The sequence below is a fragment of the Micromys minutus genome (assembly GCF_963924665.1).
Source record: "Micromys minutus genome assembly, chromosome: X".
NCBI classification, from domain to species: Eukaryota; Metazoa; Chordata; class Mammalia; order Rodentia; family Muridae; genus Micromys; species Micromys minutus.
The window spans coordinates 111,705,132-111,726,067 of record NC_137970.1 but is presented as its reverse complement, the minus strand read 5'-3'; the positions used below and the strand labels follow the sequence as shown (position 1 = coordinate 111,726,067).

Below are 20,936 nucleotides of genomic sequence, written 5' to 3'. Positions count from 1 at the left end.
ACAAAAGTCTATTATCAGGGAGGCCTGGGAGTTAGGAAACTCGTTAGGTAGAAAGTCAGGGTTTGCCTTTTTTTTCTCTTGCACTTATGAGCATGTTAGACTAGTACGCTCTCATGAGCTTAAGAATGTGGGTTTAAGCATTTGCTCATTCCTAGCAAGGTGTGTCAGGATCCCAATTATGGAGCCCTCTAGGTCCCTTAGTGAAATCTGACACTTTGCTTAAGAGTCAGTTTTCTAAAGGCCAAATTTGCAAACATGCCCAGCTTGAAATGCTGTGGTTGCTGCAAATGCTACTCCCTCCCTAAAAAAGCATTTGCGAATAAGAGCATAAAGCGGCTGCATTCATTTATCACACAACACAACTGTATGGCCATGGTACTCTAGCATAGTAGTTTTCAATATCTCCATCCTACAAGAATGATCTAGGTAAGAGTGAGAATTATGATAAGGAGGGGTGAGTGGAAGATGAGGTGCTAATAGAGGGGGGCAGGCAAGGGACAAGTTGAATAATGGTGAATGAGGCGGGGTCTAAAGATAAAGGGCAAGAAGAGAGGAGGAAGAGCTCCACTCTCCAGGTCCCCTTGGGGTCTATCACCCTCAGGTTGAAGAATACTGGTCTCATGTGCCCCCTTCTCCAGGGAAAAGCAGGCAGCTATTCATCCAAGGGCTAGCATGTGAGTATAAGAACGTAACATGCTGCTTGAAAAGTGGGCAAAGTATTGAATCACACCAGACTTACAAAAGGGGGATGTTCAACCGAGTGAATGGAGGAGAAACTAGTTGGAGGACAGACAAAATGTGACCCACAAGAGAATCCTGTTAAGCCTCTGCCCCTCTTAGGCCACAAAATATCAGCCAGCATCTGGGCACGACAAACTGGCAGGCAGAAGGAGGAATAGCACAGCATCAGATGATACTGACAGACCCTTAACTGCGTTTAATGGTAAAGCTAGAAGCCATAGATAATCACATTATTACTAATCCATAAAGTGTAGAGATATATACACATTTAATTTGAAAAGTTACAATTACACTAAAGAATAAGGAAATGCACTGCTGAGGGCAAAGGATTTTGGTTTGTTTGTTTTTACCAATACTACCTGTTGGCTGAGTTTTTTAAGGTAAGAGATAACACTGTAACTAAGTCCACAATCTAAATTATCTGATATCAGATTTGGAGCTCCCATCATCCTTAGTGCTTTCTTTAATGGCTATAAGGAAACAAAATACACAACAGTAAGAATAGAATAAATCTTAAATACTCAAAAGTTCAGTTATAAGGGGCAAGGGGACATGATTCATTTCTTAGAAGTCAAGGTGCTGCACATAAAACCAAACATGGAACATTAAAAAGTGGCAATGAAAATAGCAGAGAAGTAAGGAGCAGAAAAAAAATCAGAAGAGAGTGGGTAAGAAGAGCCAGTAGCAGCCAATGCAAACAAGTACATTGCTTTCAGTCTTAAGTCCCAGCATCAAATCACTTCCCACTGCATCAGATCGCAGAACCCACACTTGCCATGGCAAAGAGCAACACACCCCACTTCCCCTCCCAGCCGTGGTCCCATTGAAGACTCTGCCTTTTAACCTCTAGAAATGTGGCATTAAGTTATGACAACGACCTTTGAAATGGCCTTGATCGGCTCGATTGCAGGACCAGTCCAGAATCTTTGTGCTTAGTTTTCTCAAAGTATAACAAACAGAATGAAGCCAAGTCATGTTTGCTCCTCCTTGGATCCTCTCGAATGCCAATGCATCCGCATTACTGTTGTGTCAAGGATGCATTGAACTGGCAATAAAGAACTATAATTTCTTCCAAATTTTGTTTAAAGAGTGAGTGAAATGCCACACTGAGCTTCTAGAGTTCAAAAGGGAAGCTGGTGTGCATGAACTAAGACATTCTTTGTTCTTACATTCCAGAGTTACAGTTGGGTAAGGTTAGTTGTAATAAGAGAAACATAGATATGTTTACAACAATGACCATGGCAGTTAAAAATGAAGGAAAGAGAGAAAGACAATGCTCTTTTGTGCCGTCATGTCACCTCTAAACTCGTACATATAATTTGAGAAGACAATGACGACACAAATGTTTGTAAAGTAAAAAGATAGTTATCTTCTTGCAGGGGTAATGTTTTTGATTCCTTATTCCTTACAACAAGAATCATCAGTGACAGTTTACATAATACATATATTATATATACACACACAAAAATACATACTATTAAGTAGTATGGAGGCAGAGTTTTTAAGTAGCTGTCAAAAGCCTGTCGCCACTTCAGATTTGGCTTAAGCTTGTGAACTTTAAACAAGTCATCTGCAACACAAAAATCAAGTATTATGTTAGCCTAGAACCAGCTTGCAAGATCTAAAATTCAAACATCTAACATCTAGAAATTGGATCTTATCCACATTAAATGAACATTAATCTGATCATCTTTCCTGGTTGTTATACCTACCAAAGTTATATAAAATGGTCTTCAACAGGTTAATTTAAGATTTAAAACAATTTAAAGATGGTAGGAAAGTAATATATTCTATTCAGTAGCAACCACATTTCAACTTTTAAGGTGATGTCATTCCTCAGCCTCAGGATATACAGTACAGAACTTTCTCCCAAACCAAAGCTATGCAATGATGCTCTGGACCTTAGGGGCAATAGGGGCATTTTTGGACTTAGATATTGTTTATTAGACTTAACCCCATTATAAGTCAAAAAGCATATCTATTGTGAATATCTAAATAATGAAATAAATGATCAATTATACATCCATCTTCCATTTGCTAAACTTATATGGTCTAATATTAGAATATAATACTAATTTGGATCTGCTTGCAATATTTTCCTGCTGTGTTATGCATTAATAATTCTAATATAATGATTTTCGCCTGGAGTGATCCATAGTCACTGGTTGACAAATGTTTCTTTGGTTTAAAACCAGAGGGTGGGCTAGGCAAGGTGGCACAGGCCTTCAATCTCAGGAGAGGCAGGTGGATCTCTGAGTTCGAGACCAGCCTGATCTACAGAGCAAGTTCCAGGACATCCAGGAATGCACAGAGAAGCCCTGTTTGGGACAGGGTGGGCAATCAAACCAACAAAGAAAATCCAAAGAGGGTGGGACCCAGTGAGATGGCTCAGCAAGTATAGTGTTTGCAGTGGAGCCAATACCTCAGAGACACATGGTAGAAAGAAGAACACAGATTCCTCTGACTTCCACACAGATACCATGGCTTGTGTATACTCCCAGACTAGTAGCCTAGATAAGGCTTAAATGTACCTAGCCGGGCTCCCTTCATTATCATCCTTCTGCTTCAGCCAGCCAACTGCTGGGATTACAGACATGCACCACATCTGGTTTAACGTACCTCTTGAACACTATGTGCACTCCCATAACTCAAGGTATTTACCTTAAATATGCAGACGTTCCCTATCTTTTAACATTTAAGTACAATTATTTTAGAAATATAAATACACACATTATGCTTACTGTATGAAAACTTCCAAATACCCCCTTTATCTCCTTCCATTGTGAGAAAAAGATTTCTAACTTAATAATTCCAAATGGTCTCCCCAGCCGTGAACATCTGTCTGCCACACAGACTATGAAGGCAGCAACTGTATACTTTTTTCCTCTTTATTGCCCTAATAAATTATTTACTTCTGCTGAAACAAATTTCAATAAATTTGCAAAGTCATAAAACCAGGTTTTTTTTTCCCCTGTAGGGTAGATAAAAGCAGAAAGGATAGGAAGCATCCCTGACTGAGCCCTTTACAGGCCATTTCCATAATAACAGGACTCAGTGAAACCCTGCTATACTGTGCTGTTCCTTGAAGTCATTGGGCAATTGTGTGGAAGTCTACAAGAGCTAGGATGTAGCTCAGTAGGAGAGCACTTGCCTAGTCTGCTCAAGAGCTTGCGTTTGATCCCTAACAATGAAAAAAAAAACTGACAAGAAATAGACTAAATCAGCTTCTAGATAAAGCATTTGACATTGTTAGAAACAGTAAGGATAGAGCTTGAAAGATGGTTGAGTGTCCTTATTTGTCCTCGTATGTCTCCTTCCTTTCCTACAGTGTAACATCCTCCAGCACAGTGCCTATACTTAGTAACAGTGTCTTTTTTTATTTAATCCCCTCCCACAATCCTTCACTCATTCCCCCTCCCTTCTCCTCTGAGTGAGTGCCCCCCACCCCCGTCTCCTTCCACCCTGGCACTTCAAGTGCCAGACTAGGTACTTCCTCTCCCACTGAGCCCAGTTGAGGTAGTCCATCTAGCACACATTTCACAGGCAACAGCTTTTGGGACAGCCCCTGCTCCAAATGTTCAGGACCCACGTGAAGACCAAGCTGCACATCTGCTACATATGTGTAGGGAGGCCTAGGTCCAGCCCATGCATACTCTTTGGTTTGGTTCAGACTCTCACAGCCCCAAGGATCCATGCTAGCTGACTCTGTTGATCTTCCCATGGAATTCCTATACCCTATGGGGCCCACAGTAATTCCTCTTATTCTTCCATAAGAATCCCTAAGCTCTGGAGCTGGAGAGGTGGCTCAGAGGTTAAGAGCACTGACTGTTCTTCCAGAGGCCCTGAGTTCAAATCCCAGCAACCACATGGTGGCTCACAGCCATCTGTAATGAGATTCGATGCCCTCTTCTGGTGTGTCTGATGACAGCTACAGTGTGCTTATATATAAAATAAATAAATAATTCTTTAAAAAAAATGGATCCCTAAACTCTATCCACTAGCCAGTGTTTTGTATACAGAAATTTTATTCAGGGAGCAGATCCGATGGTAAATTCTTTTTTTACAAAAATAATAATAATAATAAAGAAAACCTTTGAAAGAGATGAATGGGGCACATTTAGAACATAAATTGTAGTGATGTTTCGTTATATATAGCTTTTTGAATGTCAATCCTAGTGCAATAAAATGGGCCAAAAGTATACTTTTCTAACACTATTTACGGTCTAAATAAAAATTACACCATTTTCTTAACTATATATTTGTGGAAACTGAGATCATAAGGACATATTTAAGATAGGGGAGACATTACATAAAATAGAAACATATTTTATTAGTAATCTGAGAAAGATTTATTTATTTCTATTTATGCGCATGACTGTTGCCAACATGTCTGCTTGTGTATCATGTTCATGCAGTGCTCTCAGACGCCAGTAGAGGGCATCATATCCTTAGAACTGGAGTTCTAGATAGTTGTAAGCTAGGGAACCTGCCTCTTCTGGAAGAGCAGCAAGCCCCCATCCCCTTTATTTGTAATCTTACTATCCTCTAGCATAGATCCAATACTTTCTACTAGTAGCAGCTCTTACAAAGAAGATATGTTCATACTGGACTAAAAATTAAAGTGGCTAAAATATACACAGCAACCATGCTGATTTATTTATGATGACCTACTTTTAAATTTCTTAAATATCAACAAAGTACTGCCTTTTAAAAATACATTGCATATTAATAGTAGTGCTGTGGTCAAATTTTGTAAAAATTATGCAGCCCCCAAACTCAGGCACTATTGCTGATGCCAAGTGCTTACTGGCAGGAGCCTGATATGGATGCCTCCTCAGAGGCTCTGCCAGAGCCATACTGATACAGAGGAGGATGTTTGCAGCTAACTATCAGACTGAACAAGGGGACCTCAGTGAGGAAGCTAGAGAAAAGACTGAAGGAGCTAAAAGGGTTTACAACCTCATGAGAAGAACAACATTATCAACCAACCAAACCCTCCACAACTCCCAGGGACTAAAACACCAACTATTGAGCACACATGGAGAGACCCATGGCCCCAGTAGCATATGTAGCAGAGGATAGCTTTGTCTGGCATCAATGGGAGGAGAGGCTTTTGGTTCAGTGAAGGCTCCTTTTCCCAGTGTAGGGGAATGCCAAGGCACTGAGGTGGAGAGGGTTTTTGGGAGAGGGAGCATCTCATGGAGGCAATGGGAGGGGAGGGGGGATGGGAGTGAGGGGAAAGGGGACAACATCTGAAATGTAAATACATGTAGCACGGTAATGTAGTATGGTATTACTATAAACAGATATAGCTATTCAAGTGATTCAGAAAGATATCTGACATCAACCTATGGCCTTCACAATACGTATACACATGGGCATGTAAAACACACACACATACACACACTAGTTTTCTAGGGCAGTCAAGCTCATCTAAAGATAAGCTAAGCATAGAGAAGGGAGGGTGATTACTAGAGCTTGCACTTTGTAGAGCAACAATCAGGTATCTATTTGATGTGCAAACAAACAAAAAAAAAAAAAGTGGAAAAGAATGTAGCTCTATCTTTCCAAACCAGTTTTTACACACTTATTCTGGTTGCTCTCTGATGGAATTTGAAATGCTTATTCAGCTTTTATCTACCTAGCATTTCTGCCATATTTTAAAGTTGATTAAGTAACACATATTTTACTCACCTAAAAGAGGAAGTAAAACTGGGTAGTTGTAAGGCATCACAAAGAGGTTTACACAAGTTAAAGTCGTACTAGCTTTTAAATAACCAAATGGATATCCAAGCTCATTGTATTTTGAACTGCTGGTAACGAACACCTATGAAGAACATGAAACAATGTACAGTTATGGTAATAATCATTTTTACATAAAGCCAAGCACATAGTAACACTCCATAGCAACTGCTGGGGTACATCACTTCCAAAAATAGGTATTTTTTGCATAGGGTTATGTAAAAATAAAGTACTTAAATATGAATATTCAAAGTATAGATACTCCATAATTATATTACAAGTGAAACTAGATGATATGGTAGCCACTCAGAATGATGTACCCCAGATGTTGCTAGGGACACACCAGTAAGACCCGGAAATACGCTTGGTTAGTATGATGATGCGGAAATAGTATTCCAAAAAGAAAGGCCATTTATATGTTTATGTAAGCTGCCCTCACACATGCTACTATTGTCTCGAATTTTCACTCAATAAATATTGAGTAACCTATGCGTAGATAGAAACAATTGTAAATTTTCCAAGGCAGCTGGGAGATGCTTTCTTTCTATCTGGAATGCATTTTCTTGGCTACATCAGACTTAAAGGCTAGAGTGTTATTTGGATTCTTTTGGTTCTGAGCTGGTATGTATTATATTGTCAGCTTCCATACACTTGAGATACCCTGCAGGATCCTCCGACCACCATGCTTTATTTGTGCTCCTTGTTCAACTCTTTGGTCCGAATGCGGTCACCAGTGTTCACTTTTCGAGAGGTTCTATCCCTTCACAAAGACCTTTGGGAGGATTTCCTTAACATCAGCCACTTACCACACTAGCTCTTCATAACAGCAATATCACCCAAGTTCAGGAAATCCCTCTTAAATTTAGTTATTGCAAAAAATATGGTGTGGTGGTACATGACTTTAGTTACAACACTCAGAAGGCAAAGTCAGGTGGGGCTCTGTGAGCTTCAGACCAAAGTATTCTACAGAGTGAGTTCCAGGGCAGCCAGGGCTATGCAGAAAGACCCTGTCTTAATAAACAACAAAACAAACAACCTGCCACCAAAAAAATGTTATGTAATTGATGCCTCTATAAAACACACACAGTGCTGAAAATTATTCTTTTAGATTTTTGTTGCAATTCAAACTTCAGTACAAACAGCTAACTATAATCAGAAGGGCATATTTGCTTCATAGGAACAAGGAGAAACAATACATCAAGAAAAATATAAAATTGTGTGTGTGTGTGTGTGTGTTTATGTGCATATGTATACACAGGCATATGCATGCATATAGGCCTAGAGGTTAATGTTAAGTGTTGTCTTCGAGTGCTCTCCACCTTAATTTTGGAGACATACTCTCTCACTGAACCTCGGTCTCAACAATTCAGCTAGCCTGGTTGGCCAGTGAGTTCCCTTCAGTCTTCACCTCTCCATGCTAGAATTAAAGATACATGTAGTCAATGGGCTTTTTTTAAATCATTGGTTCCTGGGATTGAACTGAAGCCCTCCTGGATGTGGAGCAAGCACTTTACTGACTGAGCCTTCCCCCTTGATTCAAACACCTTCTCAACTACGGTTTTGGGGACTTTCCTAGGTCTTTGTTTATTCTGTTTTCAGTCACAAATCAATCACATCAGGTCAGGACAAGGATGATGGTATTGTCCACGTTTGTAGAATTTTAGGTGTAAACAAGGTTATGGCTTGGTGAATATTCCAGAAAAGGACAGGAAGGAGTTGCTGGTCCTGTTTCTTGACCTAGGTGTTGTTTATATTACAAGAAACCCAATTGTGTCCCTTTCTGGTTTCTTACCCTGGAGGAAGAAACATTATTCTGATTTCTGTCTATACAGAAAAGTACAAGTATACAATATGTAATCTTTCTTGTTTGACTTCTATTCAGTTCTGTAGTTGAAATTTTGTCTCTTAACTTTTCCCATCTGATTTAAATCTGTTCCTCTTCTTTTGAACTAGCTTTAGCATCTTGAAAGAATTCAAGTAGCGTATATGTACTGTGTATCAGTGATGATGGGAGTCTGAAAGAGTTCTCTGTGTCAATAGAACACTGCTTGGTATGTGGTCTTATAGCTCAGGAATGGAACACACATTCTTATAATGTAAGACTTTTTTTTGCTGTATCCAAATAAAAAGGCTATGACTGTCATGTGTAGAATTTTATAAGTCAAATTCCATAGGCAACTCTGTTAGGCAATGAGCAAGTCTTTCTAAATGCGGTGCAGACTTAGAAAAGCTAGTGAATGGTATCTCCGCACTTGCCTCTTCTAAGCAAATTCCCAGTCTACACTGCATCAGTGGAGCTTGTACTAACAAAACTATATTTTAATTGCATTATAGTCATACAGAAGGTAATTTCACTGTTTCTGGCTCTTGGCCCAAAATATTCAGGACTTCTCATTTGTCAAGTTCAAAATAAGAGCTGAGAGTCTTGCTCATACCTGAATTGAATCACACCTTGTGGTTTAATGAGTCTTAATCTGGGGAACAGATATGAAATGGTCTACCTAACCACAAATCCTTGAATAGATGACGTCTTCAGACTCTACTTCCATAAACTGCAATGTACAGTTCAGTATAATGTTTCCTACTTTTCTAAAATTGTTTGCTTGCCTGTGTTGTATATTTTATAGTATTTTTAAAAACATTATAATTATCATCAAATTTGAAACATTTTCAAATAATTTTTAAAAGATTTTTAAATTTATTTCATTTTAAAGTTTTCTTAACTTTTTTAAAACTTAATTTTTATTTTGTGTATGAGCATTTTGCCTGTATGTATGTATGTATGTATGTATGTATGTATGTATGTATGTGCACCACATATATCTCTGGTAACCACAAAGGCCAGTAGAGGCCATCTGATCTCTGGAACTGGAGTTATAGACAGCTGTGAGCGGTCCCATGACACATGAATACAAAAACTGAATCTGTATCCTCGGTAAGAACATCAAGTGTTCTTAACTGCTGAGCCATCTCTTCAGGCCCTATTTTTGTTTTAAATTATATGTATGTGTGTGGAGGAGTATGTGCATGTGGGGGAGTCCAGAGGTCAGAAAGATGGCATCAGATCACTGGGGGCTAAAGTCACCAGAGTCTGGGAGCCACCTGATGTGAAGAATAGAACTGTGAACTCAGGGTCTTTGTAAGATTAGTGTACATTTGTAAGGTTTAACTATGTATATCAATGTTCTGTATGCCTGTATGACAGAAGAGGGCACTGGATCCCATTACAGATGGTTGTGAGCCACCATGTGGTTGCTAGGGACTGAACTCAGGACCTCTGGATGAGCAGCCACTGCTCTTGACCACTGAGCCATCTCTCTAGCCATAGTATGCATTTTATGTTTGTTTCTCTGTGTGGCCCTGGCTTTCCTGGAACTTGCTCTGTAGACCTCAGAACTCAGAAATTAGCCTGCCTCCACCTCCTAAGTTCTAGGATTAAAAGTGCCACCAAGCCTGGTCAGTATGCATTCTTAAGCATCGAGCTATCTGTCTAGACACAGACACCCAATTTTGAAGCTTTTATAAACAATTACCAGATCCCAGAATGATTACAGACATTTGGCCACTAGAAAAGGATAAGTACCTGCCAGCAAGTATGAGGAGATTTTCTTTCCAAGATGTACTGAGTCAAGGGAGAGGGTTCAAGTTCATATTTGTCAAAGGGAAGTTTATCTATAACCATTGGTTCACAATCAACACAGGAAAACCTCACAACAGGATGTGATGTTCGTGGAGGCTAAAGAGAGAGAGAGAGAGAGAGAGAGAGAGAGAGAAAATTATGATTGGATATCAAGCAACCTCACAATTTTAACCATTCTAAAAGCCCTGTTATATTTTGGTCAAGCCATCACTAAGATACAGATTAGTATTTAAGAGTTTTTAGAGCTTTAAGAATCCCCAATGGCTTCCATGGGGGTGGTGACTCAAGTTCTTCACCTCTATCCTCTACTTAGCATTTAATCCAGAGCTAGAATTTCAGTGAAACACGAACTGTGTTCCTTAGGATCCATAGGATCAACTCTCACTTTCAAATCCATCCTGTGACCTTTAAGCATTTCCTGATGCTTACACCCTGAGTTCCAGTCTTCTGTATCATAGCGTAGATAAATGAGATACCACTGGGCAAGGAGAATCTATGTCTTTTTCTAATGAAGTAACAGCAGAGCTCAAGCCACTAAGAAGTAAAAGAAAAAAGAGCAAAGGTATGGAAGGGCAAGATACACAGTGAGAATGATCTGGTTCCCAACTTCCAGGGCCTCAAAGGGATTTTACAGCATTGCTCATACCCACAGGTTTGTTTTGAATAGCTAAAGCTAAGGGTACTTTTGGTGAGACTTCAAAGGCCTGAGTGTTTGGGGCACCACACCAGACCAACAGAGATTTTATCACTGGGTTTGCCTAAGTAGGGAACACTACAGAGACAGGAAGACAGTAAGGCTGAGAGATGTGCTTTTATTTTATAAACTTAAAAGATGTATGAAATGGGCCAAAAACAGCTCTCCAGTGACCTTCTACACTTGGGGGATGGTAATATGAACTATTTATTAATGACTGGAATTCCCATTATTTTAGATTTTCCTTAATTGAATTTTAACCAGTCTTGTGAAGTGTTTCTGATTTCTTAGCTGTGCATTCTTAAAACATCAATAAACTCCAGAGTGAAATCCCATGGCTAGCAATAATAAATAAATCTGTCACTGAGACATTTACTTGGTGGTTTGAAGGGGCTAAGAGCTGACAGGTTTGCATCCTTAGAGCCCTGGAAGAAAACAAAGGAATCCTTTCCCTAACCCACAGAAAAGACAAAAAGGTATATAGTTCTTTGAGCCTTCCATGGCTATTCCTGTCTGCAAATATAAGAACCCAAAAGTGTAACCCAGAAGAAAACACAGTCCACTGTGGAAATTTCTAGAACTTAAAGTATAGATTACCTGAATCAGGCAAATAAAGTATTCGAGAAGAGCAATGACATGTTTGTATTCTACATCCCTAGCCACAGCCCACACATGAATTACTCGGGTTTTCTTTTCTTGAGAATAGGGAACAGAGTGTGTTTTCCTAAATGCTGTCCCTGGAAAATCCAACTTCTCTGTTACTAAGACTAACTAGAGTTTCCAACTCTCTTTCCCAAATGCAGATACCAAAAAACAAACCTTTGCTTAGAGATATTGTTTTAAACATTGCACAATCACTAATCATTGAAAAATAAATGGCTCACCAGGGCATGCCTATAGGTACTTGAGAAGCTGAGTAAGAAGGACTGTCCGTGAGTTCAAAGCCAGCCTGAGCTAGAGTGAGAACCCATCTTAAGAAAAGAAGTAAAAAAAAATGTTAATTCCTATGAAACAGAGTCACTTGATTAAAAAAACATGGCACGAACCCAGACGGCCATCGATAGATGAATAAATGGTGAAAATAAATGCATATATAATGGAATTTCAGCCATAAAATTAAATTGTCAAATTTGTAGGATAATGGGGGCTAGTGGGAAACACTTTATTAAGCAAGATAACTCAGTCTTGGGAAGACATTCATTTGAATCCTAGTGTGTCTACAAGAGAAATACGCGTGAGAAGTTACAGATGATTTTTTACAATAATATTGACTATAAAAACTAGGGTCACAACCTACTCTCTGCTTCTCTTCCCTTCTCAACACCCCTTCCCATGTCCCTAAATAAACTCTGTTCTATACTAAAAACAAAAACAAACCAAGAAAACTAGGATCACATTTTTCCATTTTATTTTCCATAGTAAATAAAAGTAATAACCATATTCAATGTAGGGCTGTACCTGCCTAGGACGTGTAAAGCCCTAACTCCCAATATTGCCATGAAAAATAAAAATAAGAAAAGCAAACATAGATTGTAAATGTAAATGCTACTTGGAAAATGTATCTTTTAGTGAGGAGAAAACATTAAAATGTCCTCCTAATTTGCTTTCAAACATGTTAAAATAGTCATATTCAAAATGTATAACGTATACTTATATAGCTGGCCACAACTTTGGGGCCTCAAAGGGATTTTACAGCACTGCTCACACCCACAGGTTTGTTTTGAATAGCTAAAGCTGAGGGTACTTTTGGTGAGACTTCAAAGGCCTGAGTGTTTGGGGCACCACACCAGATCAACAGAGAAGAGATTTTATCACCAGGTATCAGGAGGCAGAGGCAAGAGGATCTCTATGTGCCAACCTGTTCCACAAAGAGAGTTCCAGGACAGCCAGGACTACACACAGAAACCCTGTCTTGAAAAACATAAACAAACAAACAAACAAACAAGTTTTGGTAACACACTCACACACTAAATAAATGGAAAAATTAAAAAAAAAAAAGCAGTGCTTTAATATCCACATGGCAAAGGCAACAACAGTACACAAGACAAAATGGTATGAAAAAATAAAGAACATACTCTTCCTCTGCTTTAAGGCACAGAACTAGTCTTTCAATGAGAGACAGCAACCTAAGGAGAAGGTGTCTCTTTACCTCACGCACACCTTCAAAGCCTTAAAGTTATTGTAGACTCTTCACTGTCATATAACAAAACACTCAGTCCAGTGTTTACCCTTTTAATTTATAACACTTACTAGTGAAGGTAAATTCTGTTCTGGCCAAAAAGATTCTGGAATTGGCCAATGTCCAACAGGAACCCCAGTTTTAGAATTAGGTCGTACATAGATGAGTTTGTGACAACTGTACCAGGGTTGAGCAGCAAATAAGTTGCCTGGCCTACACGAATCCATCAGTGTGTCTACAAGAGAGATACGTGTCAGAAGTCATGGCTGCTTTTACACAATTTTCAGTTTCAGGCAAAGGACAAATTTAAAACCAAAACTATGGTTTATGTAAAACGAAGGACAGAAGAGCAGTGACCACCCAAGGATTTCTGCTTTCTCTCGAGACATCTTTGATCTAATTCGCCCTTTAACTCAATGCTGCCCACATTCTTCATCCACTATGAGAATATGAAGTTCTGTCAAAAATAAAACTAATTTCATATTTTCTGTGACTTAGATAAATAAACATATCACAACACAATGGTCATTTTCCAAGAATTCAGTTACCAAATTAGGCAGATGAAATCATTTGTTCCCTGGATAGTTTTTAAATTTGGGGGATCTAGCAAAATAGATTAAGATTCCCATTTACATTTTTGCTCTACACCCAATGACCTCAAAAGCAAATCACACATATTCCAAATTCACTTGAAGAGGGAGGACATCTCTGTGACATAATCTGTGTATATACAGGGATAGGGAATATAAAGCAAATGTCTCAAGGTCGTCATGGAAGAATTTACATTTTTTCCACACACCATTAAAATTCTTTGTAATCCTGCCACTGTAGATAATGTATAGTAATATATCATTAGTGCATTTTGATTATTTAAACTAAGCTCACTCCTTTTGCCTGCCTGCCCCAAACAAAAGCAAAAACCCTTTTAAGCCATGATTTGTAGTCTAAATTATAAGTAGGAAGGACATTTTAGTGTCATTTTTCTTAAATTACATGGCTTGATTTCCTTATTTTGGTATTATTTTCAACAAGTCACTACTTCAGGCCAGAAGATTTTTTTTGGTGATTCACTGGTTCCAGGAGAAACATGTAAATACATTTGAGTATCCCTCTAAAGTTGGGTTCACACTACTGGGGACAGCCATTTATATATATATATAAAACCTCTGGATAAAGAGAAAAACTTGGAGCTGGAAAAAATATCTGAGCTATTTATATGACAGCAAGTCCAACTAGTATTTCCATTCATGCTAAGGTAGTAAACGCAAAATTATGGACTGGGCAGTCAGTTGCCAACACACCCTTCATATATGGCTGATTTAAAATATGCTGTGAGGCCCTAGTCTTCTTTGGCAGATATTCTTAACTTAGGAATCCAAGAAACGCCTGAAATTAGGCATAAAACCATATGTGTGTGATGTAAGTCCTTTTCTCCAGGCAAAGGAATCTATATTTTGTGATGATTTCTCAAAGGGATACAAGAGCTAAAGAGTAAAATAAGTCAAGAAACACAAGATCCACTGCTTTTGACAAAAATGTATCACTTCTCGCCATGTATAGTGGGTTCCTTCACCCTTAACCAGGGAGTCAGATCATGGTGAAATCTCAGTCTCTCTCCCTGTCCCGTTCGTCCCCCACATGCATGCTGAGAGAAAGGAGAAACAATAACTAAGAGCAGAGCTTTAAGGAAGTCTTGCACTGTGTTACTATGGTGTGACTTAGTTCCCCTGATCCCTTTGAAACACGTACAGAAACATTCACTTGAAAGGCCATCTGGAGATTCACTATGGTTTAAGTTCCTTATGCAAAATTAGCTATGGTTTCTGTATTTTTTTTTTTAGATGTCAAAACATCCTGTAGTTAAAGAATGGCCAAGAAAATATCAATAAATGAGTTCCTGAATAAACTTTCACTTTTTTCTATGGGGTGGTTATTAACACAGATTTCATAAAGATAGTTTAGCTGGTGGTCACAAGACCCAAATGAGACCCGCTTTCTCACATGCTACACCATAGTGGATATCCAGATATTTTGGGAGCAGAGAGAAGGAAGGAATGAATGAATAAGCATCATCCCAAAACTGGGGTCAGCGAAGATAGACATTTTCTTAGTAAGATGTTTAACATGAAATGAAGGTCGCTAACATTTTGCCACCCAACACATGTGTGGGAGATGGTCGTACATTCGTTGTTTGAGTGGATATTCTCAATGACTGGAATACATATGGCTACTAAAAGATTCTGCTGCATGATTAATGTCTTCTAATCTCGGATCATTCTTCCACACAATATTTATGGTCTAAAAATGTGGTTGTTAAGAACAAAAAAAAAAAAAAAAAAAAAAAAAACCAATTACTGTACCTTCTCCAACAGGAAGTGGATCTGGTCCTGTTTTTTCAAAGTTAATAACTACACCACTCTGTACTTTTTGAACTAATGATTCTAAACACTGATTTAACATCCTTTGTGTTCTCACACAGTAGGAGCGACCTATGCCAGAGAGAAAAATAAAGAGCTCACTGTTTGATCAAACCAAATACTGGTTCCCAACACAAGCATCTGAAACCCTGAAATCCAATTTAGAACCAGCACAGCTGCAGCAGCAGGAATGTGGCATGAACTTAAGCAGCTGACTTCCCAGGTTTCAAAGACAAGCAAGCAAAGGCTAGCTATGGCGTTTAGTAAGAGCTCTACTTTCCTACCCACTGTTCTTCCTTCAGAGACATGACACAACACTTGTACCTCCTGTGACCTCGCACATCTGCGTGATGGCCGATTCATCACTTGGAACACTCCCTAGCTGCTCTGGTTCAGTAGAAGCCACGCCAGGCAAACGCAACACCAGGGCAAATAACCTTTGATCCCAACGAAAAGGTTCTTTGGTTAGTTCACTTCCAGGCAGAGGAGAATTCAAAGGAAGATGAAGCTGACAAGGCAAAATTTGAAAAGGTTCATCATAACAGCCCACATCAAAATGAAGAAAGATAGATTGGAACTCAGCAGAACTAAGCCATCTCTCAAGGATTACCAAGATAGACTGGTGCAAACGTTATTCTTAACTAGAAATACATGCCTCCCACAGAAATAGCTGTATGTTCTCTGCTATTTAAGTAAAAATTTAAAAATTATATCTCACCTCTTCTTGAACGCTAGCAGTACTTGTTAACTTGTTTCCATCTGTGATGGTAATTAAAATAGACGGCTCTAAAAAAAATGGATTTCTCCCCTAAAATATATTTTAAAAAAACATTAGAGTTATGTAAAGTAAGATAATTAATTGTTCTTACATGTCTACATTTGCCTTACTAATGAAATGAAAAGTTCACCCATGCTCATGAACCAGTTCACCTATGTTAACATCCTGATACAGATTGGGGGACCCTGTAGCATATGCTCTGCAGCTTGGACAGTTTCACTGGAGATACTGAATATATTGTCCAGGATAGAAAAGAGCAATGGTAGCAGAAGCAAGTACGTCTCTGCCCTCCCCCCTTTTCTAGAGCTTAAAATAATTATCAGATTTTGGAAAGGGGAGAAAAGAAAGGACAAAGAAGATCTCTCTCCAACTATCTTCTGGCATCTTGTAGCACCTTTTTCATTATATTCTCAAACTTCTGATGACTAAACGATAAGAATTTCATTTACTGTAGAAACCATTGATAAATTGATATATAACAACCAAAAATGTTGGGTCTGTTTAATGCATTTTATGAAGTATGCATCTAAAAGGTACATGAACCTCTTTTTGCTTGATAATTACCACAAATCTTGCCCAATTTTGCACTCAGCCCAAGTCATCAAAATAAATTAACTGTATTCACTCAACAAGTGTTACCTGTCCATAATTGTCTATTCCAGATATTAATCTATTGAGGTTTAACAAATCAAAGGAGGATCTTAGAGCCTGACCAAGAGTGGTCAGTCCAGAAGCCTGGAGATTTTTCAGTTCGCTCATGAATGTGGCATGATTTTCCTTCCAACCAGCCTGAAAAGCAAACATCAACAAAGAAATGCTCAATTATACAGTGAGTGATATAGGGGCAGATAAGCACTAAATAACACAATATCAAACGTCTGACAAATTAATCCCTCCGTAAACTAATTCCACTCTATATCTTGACTGTTCAAGCGGAACCAAAGCAAGCAGCCACTTTAAAAAAAAGTTCTGCTAGCTTTACAGATTAAAGGCAAAGAAGTCAAGCAAACAATACATTCATTTATGACAGCAGGCAGGAGGGCTTTGTTTCAAGAAGATATTCTGTATTCAGACTCAACCAAACCTACTCATAGATGCCAGCTCCCTCGGCTTACTAGTGGCAATGAGCAGGTAAGCATGGAGTGATGTGAGAGAAAAAAATATTTTGAAAATGCACTGTCCTGGATAGAGAAAAAAGGCTGTTGAGTGTCTGAGCTACCTGAACTTTGATACCCAAGAATCTTGTTGTGCAATAGTTTCACTTTTAAATGACAATAAAGAATTATACACATAGAGTCACTAGGGAGATGGCAAAGTAGATGTAAGCACCTGCTGATCTTGCAGAGGACTCTGGTTTGGTTCCCAGCATATATACTATGTGGCTCACAGCTGCCCTGTAACTCCAGTTTCTAGACACCAACACCATCTTCTGGTCTCTGGGACACCCCAACACATGTGGTACATATACAGACAAGCAAGCACACATAATACACATAGCTAACATAGACGACAGATAAATAGATAGATAGATAGATAGATAGATAGATAGATAGATAGATAGATGGATGGATGGATGGATGGATGGATGGATGGATGGATGGATGGATGGATGGATGGACGGACGGACGGACGGACAGACAGACAGACAGGTAGGTAGATAGATAGATAGATAGATAGATAGATAGATAGATAGATAGATAGATAGATAGATAGTGGATGGATGAATGGATGGGTAGATAGACGAAGCAGAGCCCTATTTATTAGGAGACAATCTTATTGGCACTATTAAAGTTTCAGAAGGTCCCAAATCTAGAATAAGGTCCCAAATTTAGAATAAGAAGAAAAAGAAAAGGTTTTGCAGTGAGGTAACAGCTTCCGGGCATCCCCGGAGGCTATAAATAGCAGCAAAGAACCAAGAACTCAAGGTCAATGGGCAACTATTGCTGTGATTAATAAGTCTGTGGGACTGGAAGAAAGAAAGTATTAAACTGCATGGTCAGCAGTGACTCTAAAACTGAAGTGACTTGAGACAAAATAAGATGATAGGAGCTTTCAGAAAGTCACAGAGGAGTGAGCACCAGCAAAGGTGAATGCAGAAAGCACAGCTAGGCAACATGGAAGACCGAAGCATCAGTCTCTTGAGCCTGGAGGACCCCGAGGATAAAGACAATAGATTGAACATTGAAGGTACACCAACTAGGGAAGAGTAGAAATGAGCTCGGTAATTTATATTTCATGTTCAGCTAAAGTAATAATGCTCATTATCAATACAACTACAGCAGATAGTACTCTAGTCCCATGGTCTCTCACAGAGGATAAAAGAACAAATGACCAGTGTGGAGATGAAGGGACATTAGAACAAGCCCGAAGATGACACATCTCACTGATGTGAGAAGTAGAAAGAACAGTTCCTAAAAGGATGAGTCTTACTGGCGAACCACTAATAATATTATTATTGCTCTGGATATATGGCAGAAGTCAAGACTAATGGGATAATTTGGACTCTGGCTATTAAATGCTTTGTACAGCACACTCAGAAGCTTGGATTGTGTCTGCAGCCCTGGGAAGGACTCAGTGTTCTTTTTAATTAGGGGAGCGGTGTGATCAAATCTGCATTGTAGCAAGATAGTTCTGCTAGGAGATGGAGACTAAATTGAGGGGTGGAGAGCAGACTGGAGCTCAAGGCAGGAAAACTGGTTTGGATACTGTTGCAATAGCTAAGAGGAAAGTGTTGAAAGCCGGAATTAGAGCAGCAAGGATGAGAGCCTGTTGCAGACTAGTGAAGTACTTCAAAAGGCGGAGCTGTATGGATTAAGCACCTAATTTAGCAGAATGACTGGGGGAAGAAGGGGTCATGTGTTAGGTCTGGGTTTCTGGCTTGGGAAAACTTATGAATGATGGAAACCTTACTTCATTCAGCAATGTGAGTTTGGCACTATAAACTTACATTTACATTTATATTAAGTGTTGAACTCCTCCTAAAGGGCCACAGGATAGGTCAGGGTATGACTAAAGAGAAAAAAAAGTATACTATTTGGAAGTCACTTTAAAAGCTCATCAACATTGTTAAACATGGTGACACCTCAGGGCAACAGCAGGATCATCTGAGGGGAGTACTAGTGAGATCCAATAGATAGTGTAGCAGAAGCCGGAGGCCTTGAAGCAGACCAGTCACTCATTGCAATGAACATTGCAAGTGAGGCTGTTCAAGTCAAAGGGTGTGCTGTGGGACACACTGTAGCTTCCATGGCCAGACATTTTCTTTTCCTTGTTGTTGTATTTCTTTTACAACTTTTTTTTTCCTTTAGGGGAGGTTGCAAGGGTAATGGGTGGCAATGGAGGGACGGGGAGATGAGTGAGATTCAGGTGCATGATGTGAAATTGGCAAAGAATTAAGAAGGGATTTAAAATGTAAAGAACAACCTACTTATTTTTGAAAATGTGATAGCACCCGCTTTGCAAACCCCGCACTCATATGGTAGAGACAGCACAGCCTGGCTCCAAATGAACCTGAAGGCCAGCCTGACCTCTATCTCAAGAGGAGAGAGCAAGATGGCTCAAAGAGGAAACGTGTGTGCCATCAACTCTGACAGCTTGAGTTCAATCCCTGGAACCCACAATAGCAAAGAGAAATGACTCCCATAATTTGTCCTCTGACCTATAGATGTGTGTCATGGCACACATGACCATATGCATACACACAGATGCACATACACACAAGTGGAGAAGTAAACTGACCTGAGTTCAATCCCTAAGATTCCATGTAGTAGAAAGAGAAAGATATCTCCTGAACGTTGTCCTCTGACCCCAACACGTGCTCTGTGGCACTCTCGCACCCATCGCATGCACAGACATAAATAAACCAATAAATATTCATAATGCTTAATGGGCAACTAGGCATAGAGGTGCACAATTGTAATCCAGCCTTTAGGAAACTGAGGCAGAAAAACTGAAAGCTTGAGATCAGCCTGAACAACATCAGGACTAGCTTAAGCTACACACTGAGATCTTGTCTCAAAAGCAGATGGACAAAAACAAAAACCTATGGCGGTGTAGGACAATGGTAGTGTTTGCCTAACATGCACAAGGAACTGGGTCAGGGAGGGCTAACTCACTGATGTTTACAAGACTGGGTGCATCCTGGATTTGACCAGTCTTAATCATCAATTTGTCAGGACACTTACTCCTTAAAATGTCCTTTAAGAACACGGCTAGAAAGCATTTTACAAATGGTTTCAACATCTAAATATCTAGCATCTGCTTTCAGGTAAATTTTTAGCCTTTATATTGAATTGGACAACATGAAAAAGGTTTAATGTCATTCTGTACTAGAGGACCACCAATCGTGGAAAGCAATGGTTTTCCTGATAACAGCCTGGATCTCAGTTCAAGAAAGAAAATAAATGACCCTATATTCATTTTCCATAAGGAAGAAGTACTGGGAGATAGAATTGAAAACGATCATGGAACCGGCTAGGCAATGGTGGTGCCTTTAACCTCAGCACTTGGGCAGCAGAAACAGGTGGATCTATGAGTGAGTTCCATGACCTCCAGGACCACACAGAGGAAACCCTGTCTCAGAAAAAACTAAATAAATGAATGCATGAATAAACACATAAATTAGGAAACCTTATTAATGAAACTAACTTCTTCCTAAAAAAAAAAAAAAAAAAAAAAAAAAAACCATTATGATGACAGTAGGCAAAAGGACGTGTCAATATTTTCCATTCGTTGTGCAAGGTTAT

At 39.2% G+C, this 20,936-nt stretch overlaps 1 protein-coding gene across 3 annotated transcripts in view; it reads right to left on the bottom strand.

Annotated features, from left to right (window-relative positions):
* SAGE1 (sarcoma antigen 1) overlaps positions 1–20,936 on the bottom strand; it is a 53,033-nt gene that overhangs the window by 11,284 nt on the left and 20,813 nt on the right. The window contains exons 3-11 of one of the 3 annotated variants that reach the window (XM_080909897.1): positions 16,831–16,980; positions 16,132–16,221; positions 15,738–15,921; positions 15,357–15,485; positions 13,068–13,231; positions 10,067–10,219; positions 6,436–6,568; positions 2,217–2,311; positions 1,101–1,211 (exon numbers count right to left, since the gene is read on the bottom strand). In XM_080909897.1, coding sequence (XP_080766023.1) covers positions 1,101–1,211; positions 2,217–2,311; positions 6,436–6,568; positions 10,067–10,219; positions 13,068–13,231; positions 15,357–15,485; positions 15,738–15,921; positions 16,132–16,221; positions 16,831–16,980 — 1,209 coding nt within the window. Of the gene's footprint in view, positions 1–1,100; positions 1,212–2,216; positions 2,312–6,435; positions 6,569–10,066; positions 10,220–11,701; positions 11,789–13,067; positions 13,232–15,356; positions 15,486–15,737; positions 15,922–16,131; positions 16,222–16,830; positions 16,981–20,936 lie in introns of those variants that run through there. The other 2 variants (XM_080909898.1, XM_080909899.1) reach the window with 2 other exon arrangements.